This window comes from Acipenser ruthenus, chromosome 6 (genome assembly GCF_902713425.1).
Source record: "Acipenser ruthenus chromosome 6, fAciRut3.2 maternal haplotype, whole genome shotgun sequence".
Classification (NCBI taxonomy): domain Eukaryota; kingdom Metazoa; phylum Chordata; class Actinopteri; order Acipenseriformes; family Acipenseridae; genus Acipenser; species Acipenser ruthenus.
In genome coordinates this window covers 3,834,310-3,856,032 of record NC_081194.1, presented here as the reverse complement: position 1 = coordinate 3,856,032, position 21,723 = coordinate 3,834,310, and the positions used below count along the sequence as shown (strand labels likewise).

General features: G+C 36.4%; 1 protein-coding gene across 21 annotated transcripts in view; it reads left to right on the top strand.

Moving 5' to 3' along the window:
* LOC117410391 (neurexin-1) overlaps nucleotides 1–21,723 on the top strand; it is a 455,487-nt gene that overhangs the window by 188,345 nt on the left and 245,419 nt on the right. For 12 of the 21 annotated variants that reach the window (XM_034016883.3, XM_034016882.3, XM_034016890.3 and 9 more), the window contains 4 exons: nucleotides 9,746–9,868; nucleotides 14,019–14,400; nucleotides 14,913–15,103; nucleotides 15,652–15,825. In XM_034016883.3, coding sequence (XP_033872774.1) covers nucleotides 9,746–9,868; nucleotides 14,019–14,400; nucleotides 14,913–15,103; nucleotides 15,652–15,825 — 870 coding nt within the window. Of the gene's footprint in view, nucleotides 1–9,745; nucleotides 9,869–14,018; nucleotides 14,401–14,912; nucleotides 15,104–15,651; nucleotides 15,826–18,331; nucleotides 18,359–21,723 lie in introns of all 21 variants that reach the window. The other 9 variants (XM_059024838.1, XM_059024835.1, XM_059024833.1 and 6 more) reach the window with 1 other exon arrangement.

Below are 21,723 nucleotides of genomic sequence, written 5' to 3'. Positions count from 1 at the left end.
TGGATCTTACAATGACTCAGCACAATCTTTTTTTGTGTAAATAATTTCCCACCTTGCAGATATCACATATTTCAGGCTTATTTAATTGACAACTGAGACTATTTAGCATGAAGTGTTGCTCTCCTTACTCCAAATAATACCCCAGTCAGTCAATACACTGCATTGTTATCTGCAATCTGTTAGGTTATATTTAAATCGAATGACAAAGCTTGCTGTATTTTAATTGGTGTCCCCCTGCTCAGAATGAATTCCTAAAATAACAATCACAAACAAAGAGGCATGACTATAATAGTTTGTTCTTGGGATGCACTCAGAATCATAGATTTGTTTCAGCAGGCACATGTAAGTTTATTTATTAGTTTATTTAGCAGACGCCTTTATCCAAGGCGACTTACAGAGACTAGGGTGTGTGAACTATGCATCAGCTGCAGAGTCATTTACAATTACGTCTCACCCGAAAGACAGAGCACAAGGAGGTTAATTGACTTGCTCAGGGTCACACAATGAGTCAGTGGCTGAGGTGGGATTTGAACCGAGGACCTTCTGGTTATAAGCCCTTTTCTTTAACCACTGGATCACACAGCCTCCTGTTAGTTTGGCGCAATAGAGCTATGCATGCTATGTGAATGCAGAAGCAATTGTGTGTAATCGTTTGGGGGTGATTCAAAGTGGCTTTATCGTAAAAACAGGTTAGTGACTTCTTTCTTATATTTTGAAATTGCAAAGTCCATTTATAATCCTATTTCTTAAGGGAGAGAGATACACATACAGTCAATAAAGGTAGGGTGGTCTGCTTGTAGTCAAAAGAAAGCAGCTCTTTGATTCATTGAAACTTAATCGAAGAACAACTCGATTTCTGTTCTCTTGTCAAAATGGGATTACATCTGAGGCAACAAATTGAATTCCATGTTAGCTTACAATACTCTTAAAAAGTGACCCAGAGCTGTCTTGAGCACATTTACTTTACACATCAGCAGAAAAACACGGTGTTGTCATTATCAGGGTGTGGTCTTTGAGATCTTTAGACTCCATGTCAGAAAGCTGGTTATGAGGAGACTGGTATCAGTAATGACCTGATAAAGAAAAAAAAAAAAAAAAATCAGTAGAGAAGACGGAAACCATAAGCTCACATATTGGAATATATCCCAGTGATATGTCCCGATGTATGACTGCTCAAATCAAGTTCTTCTACTCCTCAAGTAACTCCAGTGAGACCAGATTATCAGTATTTAAATATACCCTGGTTTCTCACCATGCTGACGTGGCTTGCAATATTTTGATTATGGCAAAGCATAGTCATAGAGATTTAATATTACAGTAAATACTCATGGTACGTTTTCAAAATCCTTAACTATTGAGTAAATCCAAAGAAAACTGTGATGAGAGTTATGTTTCCTTCACCTGCAATCATGCATGGGATCTCAGCGTGATGGCTGTCTGGACATCCCTACTTCCAACACACACAGAGACACACACATACTGTACACAGACAAATGCAGCCCCTGACTCTCAAATGGTGATTTTTCTGCAAATCCTTAGTCAATTACATACACTACAGCAACCCCCTACTGTAAGTAATTCTGCTACTCTTCTCTCATATTTTCATACTGTTTTAGTAGATTTAATGGTTTATGATTAATACAGCAAACAGTAAGACACAGTTTGACTGGCTTATAACATTTCTGCACCAACAATGTATGGAAATGTTAAGTTTCATTCTGATGTTTTATCAATCAATCAATCTTTATTTTATATAGCACCTTTCATAGTGGACCACCGTCAAAAAGCGCTTTACAAGATGCAGTAACAACAAGAAAATCCATAATACTTTAAATAGAGACATGCATAATACATGCTATACAGCAAAGAAAAAAAAAACATGCATAATACATTAAATACAGTGAAAAGTGCATAATACATGATAGTAGCACAATACATGAAATAGTAGCAGCAACACAGCAGCTAATAGCAGATATCAGGCTTAAAGAGCATGAAAAGCAAGAGAGAACAGGTGGGTCTTGAGAGTTGATTTAAAGCGAGCGACGGTGGGAGCATCGCACACCGAAGCTGGGAGTTCCAAAGAGTCGGAGCCATGAAGCTGAACGAGCGTTCTCCAAGTGTGGTGCACTTTTGCTTGGGGATAACAAGCAGGCCAGAGTCGGAGGACCTCAGCTTGCGGGCAGCAAGTTGAGGAGGTACTTGGGACCTGTGTGATGGAGGGCATTGTAGGTGAAAATAATCCTGAACGGGGGGTGATGTGATCATGTTTTTTACATCTGGTAAGGATCCTGGCAGCAGCATTCTGAACTAGCTGCAGTCGGTTTATGGTGCGTGCCAGGAGACCACCATATAGAGAGTTGCAGTAGTTGAGTCAAGAGGAGACAAAGTGCATGACAAAGTATCTCCGCATCCGGGAGGGAAAGGTAGGGACGAACTTTGAAGATGTTTTGAAGATGGTAGAAGGAAGATTTGACCATGGAGGAGATGTGGGCATCAAAGGAGAGGTTTCTGTCAAGAAGTACTGTGGGGGAAGGCAGCAGCAGACAGTTTCCGAGGTTCAGGGCAGCTATATTTAGATTCTTAAGTTGAGTATTAGATCCTACTAAAAAATGTCCAGATTTGCTAGTGTTCAGCTGAAGAAAATTGTCAGACATTCAGGCCTCGATGTCTTGAATGCAAGCCGAGAGCCAGACCATGTCAGAGGGACTTCCAGGGTCGAGTTTTAAGTAGCAGTGAAACATGAGCCTGTGTTGGCGGATGAGGTGACCCAAGGGAAGCATGTAGATATTGAAGAGAAGGGGCCCAAGAACAGATCCTTGGGGGACACCAGAAGTGACTGGGTTTGCAACGCCGCTGCGTCCAGCATAGAAAACATACTGCATGCATCCAGATAGGTAAGAGGACATCCAGGAGAGACAGGTTCCAGAGATTATAGCATACTTCTGAAGGCATTCAAGAAGAATGCAATGATCTATGGTGTCAAAAGCGGATATTAGGTCAAGGAGGACAAGCACAGAGGGAGCAGCAGCATCAGTATTGAGCAGGAGATCATTCACAATCCGGAACAGAGCAGTTTCAGTTTTGTGATGCGCCAGAAACCATACTGTAGAGCAGTAGCAGATTGTTATCCATGAGATGTTTCATCAGCTGATTGGCTACAGCCCTTTTGAGAGTTTTGGAGAGAAAAGGGAGATTGGAGATGGGACAGAAATTAGATAAGTCAGCCAGGTCAAGGGATGGTTTTTTGAGTACCGGCGTAACTCAGGCAAGCTTAAGGGCAGCAGGAACTGAGCCAGAGTCCAGTGACAGGTTGAGAGTGTGAATAATGGAGGGAGCAAGATCAGAAGCACAGAGATGGACAAGGTTAGTCTTCCAGGGGTCCAGGGGGCATGTGGCAGTAGTTGATTTCAACAGTAAGTCGGAAACATCAGCAATGGAGAGAGGAAAGAAAGAGGAGAGGGCAGGAGGGGCAACTGGAGGAGTGTCAAGGTGGTCAAGTAGTAAACTGGGTTTGTGGTGGGAGAGCGTAGAATAGATGTTGTCGATTTTGTTCCGAAAGAAAGAGAAGAAATCATGACAGGTAAGAGAGAAGGATGAATGGGAGTTGGATCTGCTGGTGGCTTGATGTAGGATTTGGTCAATGGTCTTAAAGAGAACATTGGGTTTACTGTTTCCCATAGTTATGATTCAGAGAAGTATTTCACCCTGGCCACGGCAAGCAAGATGGTCGGTCCAGATCTCTCTGTGAAACGTTAGTCCAGACGACCTCCACTTGTGCTCAAGCTTGTGGCAGGCAAGCACTCGAAGTTCAAGGATGTACCATGGGCAGTTTCAATCTTTCTTGACAGTTCTGTTTGTAAGCGGGGCAACAGTGTTGATGATATGAGTAAGGGTAGCATTGTAGAGGGTCGCCGCATCATTAACTGAGGACGTGAGAGTACCAGTTAGAGGGGATGAAGAGACACATTCTGAGAGTTTCAGAGGATTCAGCAGATTATTGGGACGGAAGGAGATAACAGTATCAGTAGCGGAGGAAGGAGCAGGGAGATTCATATTAGCAGTGATTAAGAAATGATCAGAAAGAGAGATATCAAGGCCCCTGGTGATGAGCAGATCCAGGGTGTGTCCTCGGGTGTGAGTGGGTATGACCATAATGACTATACTATATGTGTCCTTCTAGAAATATGAGTCTCCTTCTACTGTTAAATGGACAGAGTCCCCTTTCACATGCTGTGCCATCCTGCTTTACTTTGGGACAGGTGACTGAAAATCAAATTAAAAGCTTAGTTAGAAACGTAGTTACCTTTAAAAGAATACTTTATAGCCACAAATGTGCATAACATTTCTATTTGCATCTACAGTATTTATTATACCATGATATACATTCTTAATTATCATTTATGACTGTTTCTTATATCTATATTGGCATGTTGGCATGCTGATAGTGTTAATTTTGTGTTTCTAATAACTATACATCTTTTAACCACTTTTTAAAATTGTCTTGATTAAAAATTGAAGCATGCTTTATATCATCAATATTTTCATAATATTTAATTTCCTACCTGTGTAATATCATATTAGGTATGTTCTCTGGTACTATAGATGGTCGTTTTTGCTTTAATTATTAATCATCATGCTTGTTAAATATTCCAGCAAAAAATATTTTCTTAAGCCACTGGTCTTCTTCTGAAAAGACTGCTAAAAGCTGAAGTATGGTAGTTTGGAAAATGACCACTAGCGGTACTAAGCTGTAATTACTAACGCACAGTACATTTCAAAGCGGGCAGGAAGAATACTTGCAAATGCCTAGTAGTTTTCTAAAACCTTTTAGGAGTCTTTTCAGAAGCACCCTGTGTGTTTGAAATGGAATGGCAGTAGAGTACACACAAAGCACACACAATCTGATATTAAAACAAGGCAGAGGAAGCAAATACATGTTCTGTAAATGTACATGTTATTACATTAATATATACAGTAATCTGCCAAAATAAAGAGGGCTTGGATTTCAGTGGAATTATAGTATGGTTGGACAAGTGGCTGCAAAAGGCCACTTTTTCCAGCAGAATGTTTCTTCGTTTCAATGCTTTGTACAGCTATGCCACTTTGTTGCAGCTGAGGACAATACTTACTGAGGCAGTTGCAACATAATTGACAACACAATGCTAAACAGCCCAGGCTGTGTATTTGTACTTTGTGTGGAAGTGACACTGGGGCAGGAATCAGTGAATCATCTTCTCCGAGTCATTAGAGTGGACATAATAACAGGAGAAGAAATAATGTGGCATGTACATTGGAATAGCTAACATGGTCTCACACAGATGGAGAACAGTTAGCTCTTGGTTTCAATGGGTACCACTTTTTCATTCAGTATCCTGATTAATATTTAGATTTTTCTTTTTAAATAACTGCTAAATATGCTTGAAACAAATCAGCACTGCTGGCTCCTACAGTCTGATACCATTCCCTGCACAACAGCTTATGTTGACATGTACATGTTAAACATTTGTGTTGATGAGATTCATTCCTCCTGCCAGTTTTAAGATTGGATCCTCACGTTTTTAAAATGTAAGTCAAAGAGCAATGTTCTTTTTTTTTTAATTAGTCTTTTACTACCTCGTATTTGTAGAGAATATACATTCAACCTAAATCAATTTGCAATTTATTACCTCATTTTATTCCAGTATAATTGCAATGATTATTACTTGTTTAAAGGAACAATGTCACAGAACTGTGTTTTTCTGTCAGTTGTGTTCAGCAAAAGAATACTTGGCTGTGGATATATTGTTTGAACCCGCAAATCAATGAGCAGTCAATATTAACCAGACAAACTAGAAGCACTAGATTGATCACTTGTTTGTTACTTTAATTACTACGTATTTCCACATTGATTTTTCTAGCTTTTCATTTTGGACTTATCAGCAGTGTGAATCGCCCTTAACTTTGTGTGGAAATTAAAAGTAAATGGTAAAGGGAGATACATTTATGAGCTTCTCCAAACAGGCTTTCAGCAGATTTCAGGTTGTTTTCTTTTTTAATGGAGTGTTGCATCATAAAAAGGATCATACAGCAACGTTTGATACAGTTTGAGAAAACTGTGGAAGGACTTCCTTCATGGATGATTTCCTCACATTTATAGAAGTAAAAAAATCTAGAGTCCATGATCTTGGCTAAGCACTCACAGTTTGCTCTGGCTTGAGTTAGTCTGATAAGAACTTGAATTGAGCGATCATCTGTTCACTGCCGCTGCTGCATTCACATAGCATCATCTCACTCAGCCAGCACGTCTCACTTCTGGATGTGCTTTTTCAGGGCTGCATTGCACTCTGGGATACCACCTGTATTTCTGCTGTAACTGCAATTGATGAAAATGCATTGTACTACACAATACTCACTGCTACCTTCTAATGAACCTCATCTATTCTTGTCTGTGCCACCAGGACCGTACATTAGATTTTGCTTGTACTACAAATTGCTTTTATCGGTGCTTTGTTAGTGCACAGAATAGATACAAATTTGGCTAATTATTATTACCGATATTAAGAAAATATAAACTTTGATTTGCGAATAGTAAAGGACAAACCAGAGAAGCCTTGCTAATGGAAAAGCGGAGTCCCTCACATAGGCAGTGCCTTTAGGTGGTGTTGAAATGGAAGTGTGCATGGAAGGAAAGCACATTTTACATGGAAGAACTATTCATGAATTAGGAACCATTTAAAGAATATACTCTTATGGTCAATCAAAAGGAATGTTTCTGCTTTCTGATAGCCGTGCTCTGATGCACATTATAGAAAGCACTAATGTAAGTTGTTTTATAATCTCAGCTGTCCCAAATGAATGATGGTTAAATGTGTCCAGTATATGAATTGGGTGAGAGTTAGTACATTGATGGAGTTGAGTTACAAATACTGAAGTGGTGCTTATGAAGCTGAACTTGTTTCTATGCAAGTATCAAGGGCAGCAGTATTTATTCAGCATCTACATTTAACTCAAATCAGTTTACAATGTATTACCTCATTTAATTCTGCTATATATTTGGAATATTTAACAAGCATTTTAGGAAAGTTAAGAACACACTATTAAAATGTGCTGTACAGTAGGTAAAATGCAATATTCCTAAGCTTGTACTATATATTATTTAACTCTGGGCAAAATATGCTTGACTGTCACATAAATTAAGGTATTGTTGTACTGGAAACAATTCAGAATTCAGCCATCATGAAAATTCCAGTAGAAGGTCAGAGAAACAACTCCTATTTTTAAAATATTTGAGATATCGAATTACATTGTAAATCAGACGGGTGTATTCTGGGATAACTGAATGTTCCAAAATCATTGTGGTTGTGTTTTTTTTTTACTTACCATGTTAAAAGTCTAAGTCACAAGACATAATATTGTATCAGAAAAAAATAATAATATTTATGCCTGGAGCATATAACATACATATTTACAATGTGCAAGTCATGTGTCCCAATTTCACAAGATTAAGATCACAGTCCCAATTTCCTTTCTACATTCATGATACTAAATGACATTTAACATGAGCTGTATTAGCATGTTGATGAGTGAAAGGAGAAACATTTAAACTGAACAATTAGACACTTCTAACACTTGTGTTGCAGTGCCTTTTATTAAACATGCATATGTTACTTAATAATATATTTGTACATATAACAGTTATGTTCCATTATGCATAAAAGTATATTTTCAATAGGAATTGTTACGTTTTCATTAACAGGCACTATCAACAGAGTTGGCAGCTTTAATTTATGTTATGGCAATTCATTCAGACTGTGTTTGAACTGTGGGGTTATTATTATTATTATTATTATTATTATTATTATTATTATTATTATTATTATTATTATTATTATTATTATTATTATTATTGGTATATTCATGAACAGCACCACCTGCTTGGTGTATTGACCTTTAGTATGCTTCAAGGTAACAATGTTCTCAATGGGATCTTTGCTGTCATATATTTAAAGATTATCATGCAAATGTACTGTTGAGATTTCCAAAGACCCAGCGTTGCTGCTTTGCACGGAAGCTTTAAATATTGTAGATAAACTTCAATGTCCCCACCGTGTGGCTCGTGATGAGAGTGTGCTGAAAAGACAAACACTTATCCAAACCGAAAGGAAAGAGATTCCTGTGCCACACATCACCAAGCGCCTTTCAAAGTGGACCACCATCTCAAAGCGCTTTATAAGATACAGTAAAAAAAAAGGTTTATATACATATTGTTTCTTGAAGGGACGGTACCATTTCTATTTTATGAGCTAATTGGAATGATGCAACAATATACAGTATTTTACCTTCAAGGGACTGTATCATTATCCTGAGACATGAAAGTCAGACTCTGACTTTACATGTTTTAACTTTACAAATGCATTATTGATCATTTATCAATAATGTCATATACAGTTTTAAGTAGATCAGGAGTTAAATGGCCTGCAGTATTTTATTATTAAACTGAGAAAGACAATATTAAACATAATAATAGTATGACCCAGGGGGCATTTAGATTTGCCTACCAAATTATGTAAATAAAATATCCTTTGTTAGGAATAGTTCATGAAATAGTAATAAAAGCATGCCATTTGGGTAATAAGATATGTAATAAGTCAGGGTGTTTTTCCCTGATTGCCTTACCTGGATGAAGAGATGTATCGATGTCACATATATATATATATATATATATATATATATATATATATATATATATATATATATATATATATATATATATCATCATACAGTATAGTAGTTTAATATATACACATCATTTTACTCTCACTGTAGAATTAATCGTTCAACCCTGTCTCCTTTATGACTTTTATAAATGGCCTTTGATCCAGTGTGAGGCATTTCAATTATTGGAGCCTACAAGGTAAAGCCCAGTTGTAAATAATTATCTTTAGCAACTTGTGTGTTAAACCAAAGTGTCAAAAAGATAAATTCTTCCCTGAACAGTCACCTCAAGACCACACTGTAAACAAGGTCACTGTCTCAGTGACCTGTTGGCATACATTCGTTTTAAATATGTACATACTAAATGGAATTAAATGGAAATCAGAAAGCAACCTAAATTAAAATAAACAACTTTTTTTTAAAGACAAAATAAATCCATCAATTTGTAAACTTTTATTTTCTGTTAAGGTTTTCTCAAATTAAAAAAAAAAATGGCAAAGCACTTTTAATAAACTGCCCATTGTTTTTATTTATTTATTGTTTTATTAAAAATATTATTATTTGAGAACAAATGGTTTAGAAATCAGGTAAAAGGGTGTATGGAAAGTAAAAGTCTGAGCCAGTTTGTCTGAATCAATATTTCAGCAAGTAATAAAACAAAACAAAACAAACAAAATAAAGACTAATAAGATTTTATTGAGTTCAAAAAGTGGGTCAGGCAAACAGCAAGTGAGATTGACAAATGCAGTTGCAAAATTGGAGTCACATGTTGATTGTGCCTGTTTATGACAAACAAATACTTAATTTAACCATTCTTTTTTCTATAAGCAACAGTTTATATGTGTAATTCTATGTTTACCGTCTGGAATAATTAAATACGTAAAAAAAAAAAAACTATATACACATATGTATATATATATATATATATATATATATATATATAACACATATGTTATTGTTTGTATAATTGTTACCCATGTGGACTGTGTCTTTGAGGTGTCATTCTTTGACACTGAACGTATGATTAACCACTCTTTGGAATATCCTACAGGCAAGGGCCCGGAAACCATTTTCGCTGGCTATAACCTCAATGATAATGAATGGCACACAGTTCGTGTTGTTCGCCGAGGAAAGAGTTTGAAGCTGACTGTGGATGATTTACAGCCTGTGGAAGGTAGTCCATCCATTACCTGTTTTTTAAATGTAATGTTCTTTCTTGTCTCATAGCACTGTATATGGGTTTGCTTCTCAGTTTCAGCTAAGTGAACAATGCACTGCTGGTCATCCATACCTTCAAATTACTCAAGCGCTCAAACTATAAGAAACTAAGTCAAGCAGATAAATGTTTTGGCTAGTGTACCGATTAGTCAAAACGATTGTCTACTGTAAGCTGTACCTACAGTACCAAAAGTCACACACGTGCCTGCTGTGTTAAACATCTTTACATTATCTAAGCTGGACCAGAAAGTATGAAACATTGATTTGAAATTATTGCTTTCCAGATGAGTTAGTGTTCTCATTTTACTCAATGAAGAACACTCATGTAAAAATGATTGCACTTCAGTGATTTGGCTTCTAAAGGTATGACTATTATTATCACACCCACATTTTTTGTTCACTCCTTCTACCCTTCTCCACTTGGCTTGGGTATGCATATGTCAATGTTAATGTGTTACATTTGTGCTGTTTGCATGGGTTGCCATGTATTACAAGTGCATATAAAGACAAGTCTAGTAATGTCATGCTTCCTTATGCTGCCAGCAGCAGAGAACTTCTGAATATATTTCATTTCATGCATTTTAGCATCTGAAAGTACCATCTATAGTATAGACTCTATACAGACTGCCGTCCACCACTCTGTTCAAAGAGCAAACAAGATGTTGCATTTGAATTCAGCTTTTGCAGTCTAATGCCATCATACTGTGGGCATTGCAACAACTGTGCATTTTGACATTATATAAATAATCACTTGCATGCCCTCCCAGCAGACTTGTGCACACTCAGTACCCCACAGTGGAGACTGCAAGTTATTTGAGGGGTGGGGCCGAATTCAAGAGATGATCTATTAATGTACTCTGCACACATGCATAATGTAGAGTACAGGCAACTACTGAACGCTTCAAACACTCTGAACACTTTCAAGAAGCAGATGCTGCTCGGAGTTGCATAAACATAATTAAATATTCTTTTTTTTTTTTTTTTTTGCATTTGTATGACTAAAATCCTTAATTCAGATTTTAACTTTCATTTTCCTTGAATTGAAATGCACAGCGGTAAACTCATTAAAACAAAAACAAATAAACAGACATACGCCAGCAACAACCAAAATAGATGCACAGAAGCAGCTACAATGAAATGAGCCTTTATAGCCCCATAGGTAACACTTAATTATACAATGGCAAAGATTGCCCTCCTGTTCGTTTTAATGTGATGCCATAACTCAGTACATTGTCACTGTCCTCTTTAAACCTATTTTTGTGAGTTGTATTTCATTTGAAATACCTCATAGCCATTGTACCATTGCAATATGGCACCAGCTCGCTCTTTAGTTGTTGTAAGACGTTCGTCTTTGAACTTTATAGTTTGTGGTTCGTGTCCAGCCCTAGTCTTTCCATTCAATTCACCTTCATTTTAAAAGCAGATTAATGGTTAGTTTAAAACTTGCAAATTAATGGCAGTGTTTCACTTCAAGCACCTTGGTTGCTGTACCTCCAGTGCAATCCCATTGCTGAAATAGTACAAATGGAAAGTTTAATTAGCCCAGCTTAATTAACACAAGTTAAATGATTGCCATAACTACCACTTCACCGTATATTTACTGGAGCAGATAATGAGTGAGCTGAGGCAGGGCTCATCCAAACAGCAAACTATCAATAATCTTTGCTGTTTGTGCTTTAAACAGTTTTTGCTAATAAGTCCTACTATTACGTGCAAATATAGATTTCTCAAGCTTTTATCTCAGTGCAAAATAATTTAAAATTATTCTGTTTTTAAATAAAACTAAATGCTGAAGCCACAAAACGTCATGGAAATTAATCAGCTGATGTTTGTCGCCACCCGGTGGCTAAGTGATTAAACTGCACGTTTGACAAATTTAGCTTTAGGGAATATCTAACTAGAGCACCATGAAATTATTTTTTTTATATAATGTTTAGTTTTATTTTTCACAAATGTCATTTTATTTAGTTTTATTTTCACAAAATGTCATTTTATTACAGGTATATATATATATATATATATATATATATATATATATATATATATACACACACACTGTATACACACACACACACACACACACACACACTGTCCTACTATTGTGGAGCTGTCATAATAATTGCACATACAGCAATCTAGCTACAGTATTAAAAACAAAGTAAAATAGCGTTTGTATTTCAATCCCATTGCACTGAAGCAGTATACAACAAGCTTGGGGTTTCTCAGTATTTAAACACTAAGCAAATCCGATTCATTCATTCAAATCCATTCAAAACCAAAACAGCATTTGCTCCAGTGCAAAGTTTGCACCGTTTGAAATAAAACAAAGAATTGGCATACTAATACAAAATACAGATTAACTCGTTTTATATAACGTTGCGTAATATCATACTATTTATTATCACAGTTTTTGAAAAACCACTCGCCATGTACCATAGGTTCTTTGAGAAATTACCTCTCTTAATATCATCTCACAAACCCGCTTATTGTTACGTTTTGTGCAGCCTGTCAAATGCTACTTGGGCGGTCTTAACGGGATACAGTTCAGTTACAAAGCACCAACATCACCAATTTTTAAAAGTCAGTCTTATACAAATAAACACACGCGCACACACACACACACACACAAAACCGCAAGTACTGATAGCTCTCATCAGCCGACAATTCATGCCTTTTATAGATAATGACACAAACGGTTTTGTTCCAGTTAATGATATAAAACGTACTTGTCCTGTAGTATACTATATGCATTTGTCTAAATGTATAGTATTAAAACACTGCTCTTTAAATAACTGTTTTTTTTTTTTTTCGCGCACTCGTAATGTGCTCATGACCCACTTTATATCACGAATTATGCCTGCACGGCAATCATGATATAAAACGGGTTCATCTGTACAAACAAACAAACCATATTTTCCCCAAAAAGGAATAAACAGCTTATGATCCTTAATGACTCCTTTCAACTTTCGTATCTTGCGACTCCCATTCCAGCCGACAGTCATTATTTTGTCACCTTCAGCTGCATACATCCCCTCATGCTCAAATTCTTTCCAGTGTTGTGCGGTTTTAGTCAGTTTAGAAACAAACATATCAAACACTTCTCTCCCGTCACAATTTCAATTCCCAAACGACTCGCTCCAAATTATACATCTGCGCAAGTGCTAGCCAGGGCTTCCGTTTCCCTTCATACCGTGTCTATGTTAATGGCTGAGCCTTGACAAAGGATATTGCTGCTCTAGAAAGAGTGCAAAGAAGAGCAACCAGAATTATCCCGGGTTTAAAAGGCATGTCGTACGCAGACAGGCTAAAAGAATTGAATCTATTCAATCTTGAACAAAGAAGACTATGCAGTGATCTGATTCAAGCATTCAAAATCCTAAAAGGTATAGACAGTGTCAACCCAGGGGACTTTTTTGACCTGAAAAAAGAAACAAGGACCAGGGGTCACAAATGGAGATTAGATAAAGGGGCATTCAGAACAGAAAATAGGAGGCACTTTTTTACACAGAGAATTGTGAGGGTCTGGAACCAACTTCCCAGTAATGTTGTTGAAGCTGACACCCTGGGATCATTCAAGAAGCTGCTTGATGAGATGCTGGGATCAATAAGCTACTAACAACCAAACGAGCAAGATGAGCTGAATGGCCTCCTCTTGTTTGTAAACGTTCTTATGTTCTTATGATTGCAAGTATTTATTTAAAGTATTTTTTGTATAAACATCCCAATTTAAAAATGTCATTCTATGTTTGCTTTATAATTATTATTTTTTTGTTTTATTTCTTTTTATATTTCCATTTCGTTTTATTTTGTTTTATATGTTAAATTTCGTATTTGCGAAAAAGAGGGCCCTGTCCAGCATCTGCATTGGATATTCCTAATACGGTTTAAAGGCATAGTGTGGACAGGGCCTACAGTGGACGCTTTGAGCTGGATTAATTAAAATGTTTCTGAGTACGGTTCTCGAAATCGGTTAGTAGTGTGGACAGGGTGTGATAATTCTGAAGGCAGCACAGGCATTCTAAAATCCAGTGTTAGTATACAGTAGACATGTCCACTTATGAAACATGCTTAATAATCGCCTTCTTTGTTGTTTTGTTTGCTTAAAGGACAAATGGCTGGAGACCACACACGGCTTGAATTTCACAACATAGAAACCGGCATTGTGACTGAGCGACGGTACATGTCTGTAGTGCCTTCCAACTTCATCGGCCACCTGCAGAGCCTATCGTTGAACGGCATGCCATACATCGATCTGTGTAAAAACGGTGACATCGACTACTGTGAGCTGAACGCCATGATTGGCTTCAAAAACATCATCGCAGATCCAGTTACCTTCAAGTCTAAATCCAGCTACGTGGCCCTCGCTACGCTGCAAGCGTACTACTCCATGCACCTGTTTTTCCAGTTCAAGACCACGTCTTCCGACGGGCTGATCTTGTTCAACAGCGGGGATGGCAACGACTTCATTGTGGTGGAGCTTGTTAAAGGGTAGGTGGCTGTAGAACTCCAGTAGGTTTCCCTAACTGCAGTATTATATTTCAACAGCACCATCTAACCAAAAGGGGCTGTTCAAATCCCATGCAGTGCTCTAACATAATTTGTATTTTTTTTTTTTGCTTAACTGCTCTGCGTTTGTAACCCAGACTTGTATTTTTTTAGAACTGATAGCCAGGCCTGGCAGTGGTAGAGACCCAGATGCTGTGCAAATACTGCCAACAGTTTGTAATCAACAATACACATAAAGACATACATATACTAGTCCAAGTCAGTAAACCATCTGCTAGCCTTATTCATAATGTACCATATGGCACAGTTGGATTGCCATACCTGCTGTGCCCCTCAAGTAGGACTTTTCTGTTTGGACATTAGTAATATGAAAGTTATACACACACACACACACACACACACACACACACACACACACACACACACACACACACACAAACACACACACACATATATATATATTAATCATGTCTTTATGCCGTTATTTGTTTTAGGTATTTACACTATGTTTCTGACTTGGGTAATGGTGCTCATCTAATCAAAGGCAACTCTAACAAGCCCTTGAACGACAATCATTGGCACAATGTGATGATTTCAAGAGATACAAACAATCTTCACACCGTAAAGATCGATACAAAAGTGACAACCCAAACCACTGTGGGAGCCAAAAATCTTGATCTTAAAGGTATGTTTCTAACTGAATTCTAAAATATAAAAATATGTAACTGTTAATAATTATAAATATATAATAAATATTCTTGAAATAGTTTAGTGTGAAAATGTTACATGGTTACTGTTAAATACAGCACATACTAAATATGTTGTATGAGAACCATTTGTATACTTATTAAAAGTACTGCAGATAAATACTACACCAGTTATTTGTTTCAGAAGATTATTGAAAAGAAAACTGATGGAATGTAAGCACATTAAATGCTCACATTCAGAGTGTGTTTATATATAGTTGTAATTTGTTCGAGAATCCAGTAGAGGGCAGTACAAGCACATAACAGGGTTTTGGCACAGCACCAAAACAATAAGCAATTAACTTTACTGTTTAGACACACTGTTTTAAATGATAAAGATCAAGAGCCGAATCAATATTTAACATGTTGGAAAAAAACATGTCATGCCCTGCCCCCCTCCCTCTTTTTATAAAAATATTGAACTACAGCACATTAAAATTTGGAAAAACAGTAGTCAATGAATTAAGGTCTTTTTTGCATCCAATAGGGGACTTATTTGTTGGTGGGGTTGCCAAAGAAATGTACAAAGATCTGCCCAAGCTGGTGCATGCAAAGGAGGGTTTCCAAGGATGCCTGGCTTCTGTGGATTTGAACGGGCGTCTTCCAGACCTGATCTCCGACGCACTGTCATGTGTGGGACAGATTGACAGAGGATGCGAAGGTACACTTGTCTGTGGATTCTGTAGTGCCAAAACACTCATAATGTGTTATTCCACTCACCCGTGTGCTGGAAGCATAACTATAACAGCAAACTTAGTTTTGCTAATTTCATGCAATACTGTCATTTTTTTCCGTCTTATTTTTACATAAGAAAATAAAAACATTTTGATTTGTATTATTATTATTACTATTTTTTTATTTTTTTTTTGCAGTGTGTTTTCAATAATTGATGTTGTGTGATTTTGATGTATGCATCCTTAATGACAGGAAAGAGTACAGTTTGTTACACGTGATTCTCACATTTCTAAATGTATTCCCCTTATATATATATATATATATATATATATATATATATATATATATATATATATATATATATATATATATATTAAATATACCGTTTTTATTCCCTTGTCTGTTTTTTTCACCCATTGATTTGTCCCATTGTACTCTAAGCTTTAACTGACTTATGATTTGAGGAGCTTAGAAATAAACTGGGGTATTGTTGCTGTGAAAAACAAAACAAAGGCAAGATCGGGTCTGACAGTATATGTGTGTGTGTGTGTGTATATATATATATATAATCATTTTATTTGAAACATGGCGCTAGTTACTATACCTACTAAAATATGAATATTGCTTCTGACTCTGTATACCACTGTGAAGCAGAAGCATGTTTGTTTAAGCCTTCAGAAAAGCGAAATCTCCACTTACTTCCATCAAGTCTATTTGGATATCTAAACATGGCTTGTCTAAATCCTGCCACTCTTTAACAATATGCATTGACATTTTAAAACACATGAACGTCTTTCATGATAGAGCAGAGTTACAGAGCTTAAGGGCAACATCATCAGGATCCTTTATGAGATCTGGATCACCAAGCGAGCATCTTAACCACTATGCAAAATAGCCAGACCCGTTTGCATTTGTGGTCATACAGAGCTTTTAACCTCATCTCATCTCACATCACTGCCCGTTACATTAATGCAATGAAAACACTGCCCATAGAGTCAGACCTGAAAGAGATACACACTTTCATGATAGCCTTTCGTTCTCTGGAAGACCTCTGTTCAAGAGAGCATTTTGAAGTACAGGCCTTTGACTTAGAAGAAAGTGAAGATAATTCACTTTTATTCTAACATCCTTATTTTCAAATAGCTGCTTGTGCATGACTTTGTATTCATTTTTTTGTACTGTTTTATTATTATTATTATTATTATTATTATTATTATTATTATTATTATTATTATTATTATTTTGTGTCACTGATGGGGAATTTTATTAATGAATAAATAATACAAAAATATTGTTTTGCTTTTGGTTTTTTTTAATAATTTTTTGTTAGGGAACACAGAGCATGCTACAGTCACATATAATTTACATTGACAAATCATGCAACTTCTTGTCATTTATTTTATATATATATATATATATATATATATATATATATATATATATATATATAATGTGGTGGACAGTGTTTTGTATTTTTTTTTTTTTTTTTAAAGCTTTGCCTGGAGATGGCTTATAGCAAACCGCATAGCATGTGTATTTGTAGCCTAATCTCGTTTATGTTTGCTTACATTTCCCCATGTTTAAAGTAGTTTGATTGTTGTTTTTGTTCACTAACCTATTTATGGATGTGTAAATCCTTTTTCTATAGATGTTCACAAATCCGACTTTTTCACATATCCGCCTATACAGTCCACAGGGGGTCGGATGTGCGACGTTGTACTGTGGTACAATAACTCAATGTTACTTGCAGTGAAGACACTGAAACCTGCAGGAACCATTTGCTAATATTGTAATTACAGGCTGAAACACCCTTTACTCACATCCTTCTGTGGAGAGATGAGCATTGGTATGATATGAGTGAATATTGCACTGGGATCAGACTAGATTTTTTCCTGCTTATCATTGACTATGTATTGAGCAGATCAGCAGCATTTTGAAGCAGTACTATACAATGCATTGTTATGTTTTGAAGAATATACAATACTTTACTGATAATTACACATATCCTGATGATGATTGCCATACCAAGTTTAAAATGCACATTTCTCTTTGAAACATTTTGGCCATGCTAATATGCATAGGCTGAAGACCAGCACCAAAGGATTTTCACCCAGCATGCGCAGATGCCATAGCAGTCTGGATATATTCACTCTAAACTAATAATCTTGATGGTATTTTTTTTTTACATTGATACTGAACAACACATTATACGTCCTTACACAGGTTGGGTTGCACACATGTAAAGCTGCTAATGCATTTAATTTACATTCATCTCACATCACATCAGCTTTTTGTGTAATTCAAACAGCAACTGCTCAGTCCTTGCTTGCCTCGACTGCTCGGTCACTCTGTTCCTTCTACAGCATTTCTCTCTCTATTCTGTGTGAAAGCAGCATGGCTGTCTCCTCTCTCCAGTTGACTGTGATCTTTAACATTTCAATGCTTACTAACATTTGATATATTTTGCTTTTCTTTTATTTTGCTGACAAAAGTTGCATTGATGAAAGCTGACTTACAAGGTAGATAGCTTTGTTTGTTCAAACCAAGTCTGAAACCCTTAATTTGCAATATGTGTCCCTCCAACCACAATAAAAAATAAATAAATAAAAAAACAAAACTTTTATAATTGTATGGGAGTATACCCATAGTAAATAAGTATTTTATTATTATTATTATTATTATTATTATTATTATTATTATTATTATTATTATTATTATTATTATTATTTAATCTTGTATTAATTACTATGGGGCTTTCAGCACTTAATATCCTTGCGTAGTAGTGACTTTAGTTTATTGTATTTTTTGTTAACTCAGTACAGTTTTATTTTTATATGTTTCCTTCACTTTTTTGTTACATTAAAGCATGCTTTTTTTTATTCACGCTATCCCAAAGAAAAAAATAAATAAAAACCACTGCATGCTTTATTCAACATGACTTTCCAACATTTCTATAAAACATCTATATGGGGTTTTGTTAGATATGAAACTCCAGATTGGATTTACCTTTGGTAGATTTCTGTGGAAATGGATGAAAGGGATTACATTAGTCAGAGCTACAACAATTTATATCCCACGGTAATGAAAATTGTAAATAGATGCTATAAATATTATTTGGACACATTAAAAGACAGTAACAACTGGCTTCTGCTCTGTTTAATAATATACAATATATGTCCATTTGGGAATGTGATAAATATGCAACTTTCTTACAAAGGAAATAAAACAACAAATTCCACTGGCAAATTGAAAAGAAAAGTGATATACCTCTCTCAGCTTATTCCTTTCCCTTAACAAGCTTGAGACTTTTTCACAAAATCTCAATTCTAATAAGCATTAATGTTCATTAAAAATGTTTCCAGTCAAATCATGGAGAAAATGTGCACACACTAAAAAAATCACAAATATAAAGTTTTCATGAACATTTTGTGAACATTGCCCAGCGTTTTATCTTGCAGTCCCACAACCTTTTAACAGCCTCCAAACCTTTCAGTAGTTACCTCTCCTGATCTTCTCTGCAATAAATGCTTGGATTTAAACGAAATAATCCAACAACTAATCACAACATATTTTTAAATAGTGATAACCAGTCTCCTTAGTAGAGATTTCAAATAGTACTACAATTTTAATATGTGCACGAGCATGGTTCTGTGAGAGATTACAAATAGATGCACTTGTAGAACAGAGGACCACTAGATGATTACCAAAATAAACTGCACACTAGTTAAGTTCAAAAATAACATCCATGCCAATCAACCCTCATTTCATTGACATCTAACCATTAACAACTGGTAAAGAGGGAGGATTTTTAAAGATCGGGCGTGTTGGTTATGTCCTAAGAGAATTCTACTCATCAATTATACTTTTTGATTCCTTTCTGTTGCAGCAAAGAGAGGTTTACTTTGTGCTCTTAAGTAGCAGGTTTCTTTGTTTTTGTCTTCTTGATTTATTTGGAATTTCTTCTAGGGCAACACTTCCTCATGCGATAGGTCTCTGATTGATAGATTCAGTCCTGTGTAAATTGGGGTGGGGCATTAAATAAGAGGTCGCGTCTGTCTGTCTTTTTTAATGTGCGCAAGAAACGACACTGCCGAAAGTGGTCTGTGAAACAGGAACTGACCTGTATGTGACTGTGAACAGTATCAGGCCAACTAAACCAATGTGCGGCACAAAACAAAACTGTCCATCATAAAGAACCAAAATGCTGCAAATGTCATGGCCCAGTTCAACAGATACAATTTCTGATCTGACTTTTCGCATTCATTTTTAAAATTTTATTTAACTGTATTTTGTCCACTTGAAATATCGTTTTAATTCGAGTAGTCAAATTCTGGGTTGTACTTTTTCTGTTTTTATGTACAGCATGTGCTGTACAGTGTTTGGCAGGCACGAGGTAAGCCCATTTCAAAGCAGCCTTCAAGAGGCAACAGATTTTTTTAAAAAACAACTTTTACACTGAGGAATGTCAGTTGAACAAAGTGAACACAGCACTGTCATAATAGCTCGCTGTGTTAAAAATGTATTAAACAATTACATAAGGGGGAACATCCGGATCATTCACAACAGAATCCACACTAATAAAACACCAGGAATTATATAAAAAAAACAGGAACAGTTTCCGTGCAACCACACATGCTCTACCAAACAAACAGTTAACGCTTACAGATCACAAAGATCTCCTTATCAAATGATGCATTCTCAAGGCTAGTACCTCATATGTGTAAGTACAGTATATGTGGGACTCCAAACGTTTATTAAGTAAGGATGGAGGTGTTAAACTTCCTGAAAGAAATTGTCAAACTAACTCCGGAGAAAAGAATGCAGGTACCGACAAGACAAAATCATATTAAAACTGATATATCAAGCTTCATTATATACATTATTAAATGCATTAGTCCATTATTCTATTTTGAGTCATATCCTACCTCAATTTGGGAATATGGAGTACACCATTTTTGGAATGGCCAAATATGGCTTTTCAAAGTAACTATCTGAAAATATAAATAGAAATAAACCATTAGATCAGTTTAGAACTAGATTAAGTGAACACACCTGTCTGACCTTGTTTTACCGTGAAGACCAACGTCATTGTGGCATGCGTTACACAGCTGAGGCTCAGCTCGAACCCACAACCAATTCACAGTTATAGAACTGTTAACCTCATCTCACCGACGGGACAAAGTCTGTAATTGCAGTGAATCACATAGCACTGCTCATTACACATTGAATTGTGACAAATTGTGTGGTGCTTCTGTGATATCAAATGTTGCACTGTTTATACTTTCATGTATTATTATTAAAAGAGTAACTTCACATTTCGTTTTAATACATTTGTGTGAGTCATCATGGAACACGGGTCTCAACTTGTCTATTAAAGGAGAAAGAAACTAAATTAAGCTCTTCCTGTCGGCTGCTGCCTTTTTTAAAATTATAAAACTAATCCCAGAGCCCTTTCCATGGACGCCCCTGCCATCTTTATATCCTGTCTGCTTGTGTTGTTGACAATGATGAAAGCTGACTAACTTAACTGATTCTGCCTAAAAGGTTATAAAGTTGACCATGGTACTTTCACTACAAAAAGGAGACAACAAACAGACTCACTTATTACAGGACACCGCTGAAACAGCATCCGGAGCACAGGCCTGGTTTCCTAAACTACTCTGATGTTTGCTTTCTCACTAAAACGCCTACTGACTCGAACCCCCCGCCTTGCTTCGATAAAAATCCTAAACTTGACTGAGGTCACATGTCCGGCAACCTGTAGCGCACAGTCCTTAGCTGGCCCATGTGTGCTCTGCCTGTGAGTGACACTGATACCCGTCTCCACTGTCACAAGGCAAGGGGGGCGTGAGGGCCCTTTTACCTCTCCAGGAGAAACATTTCC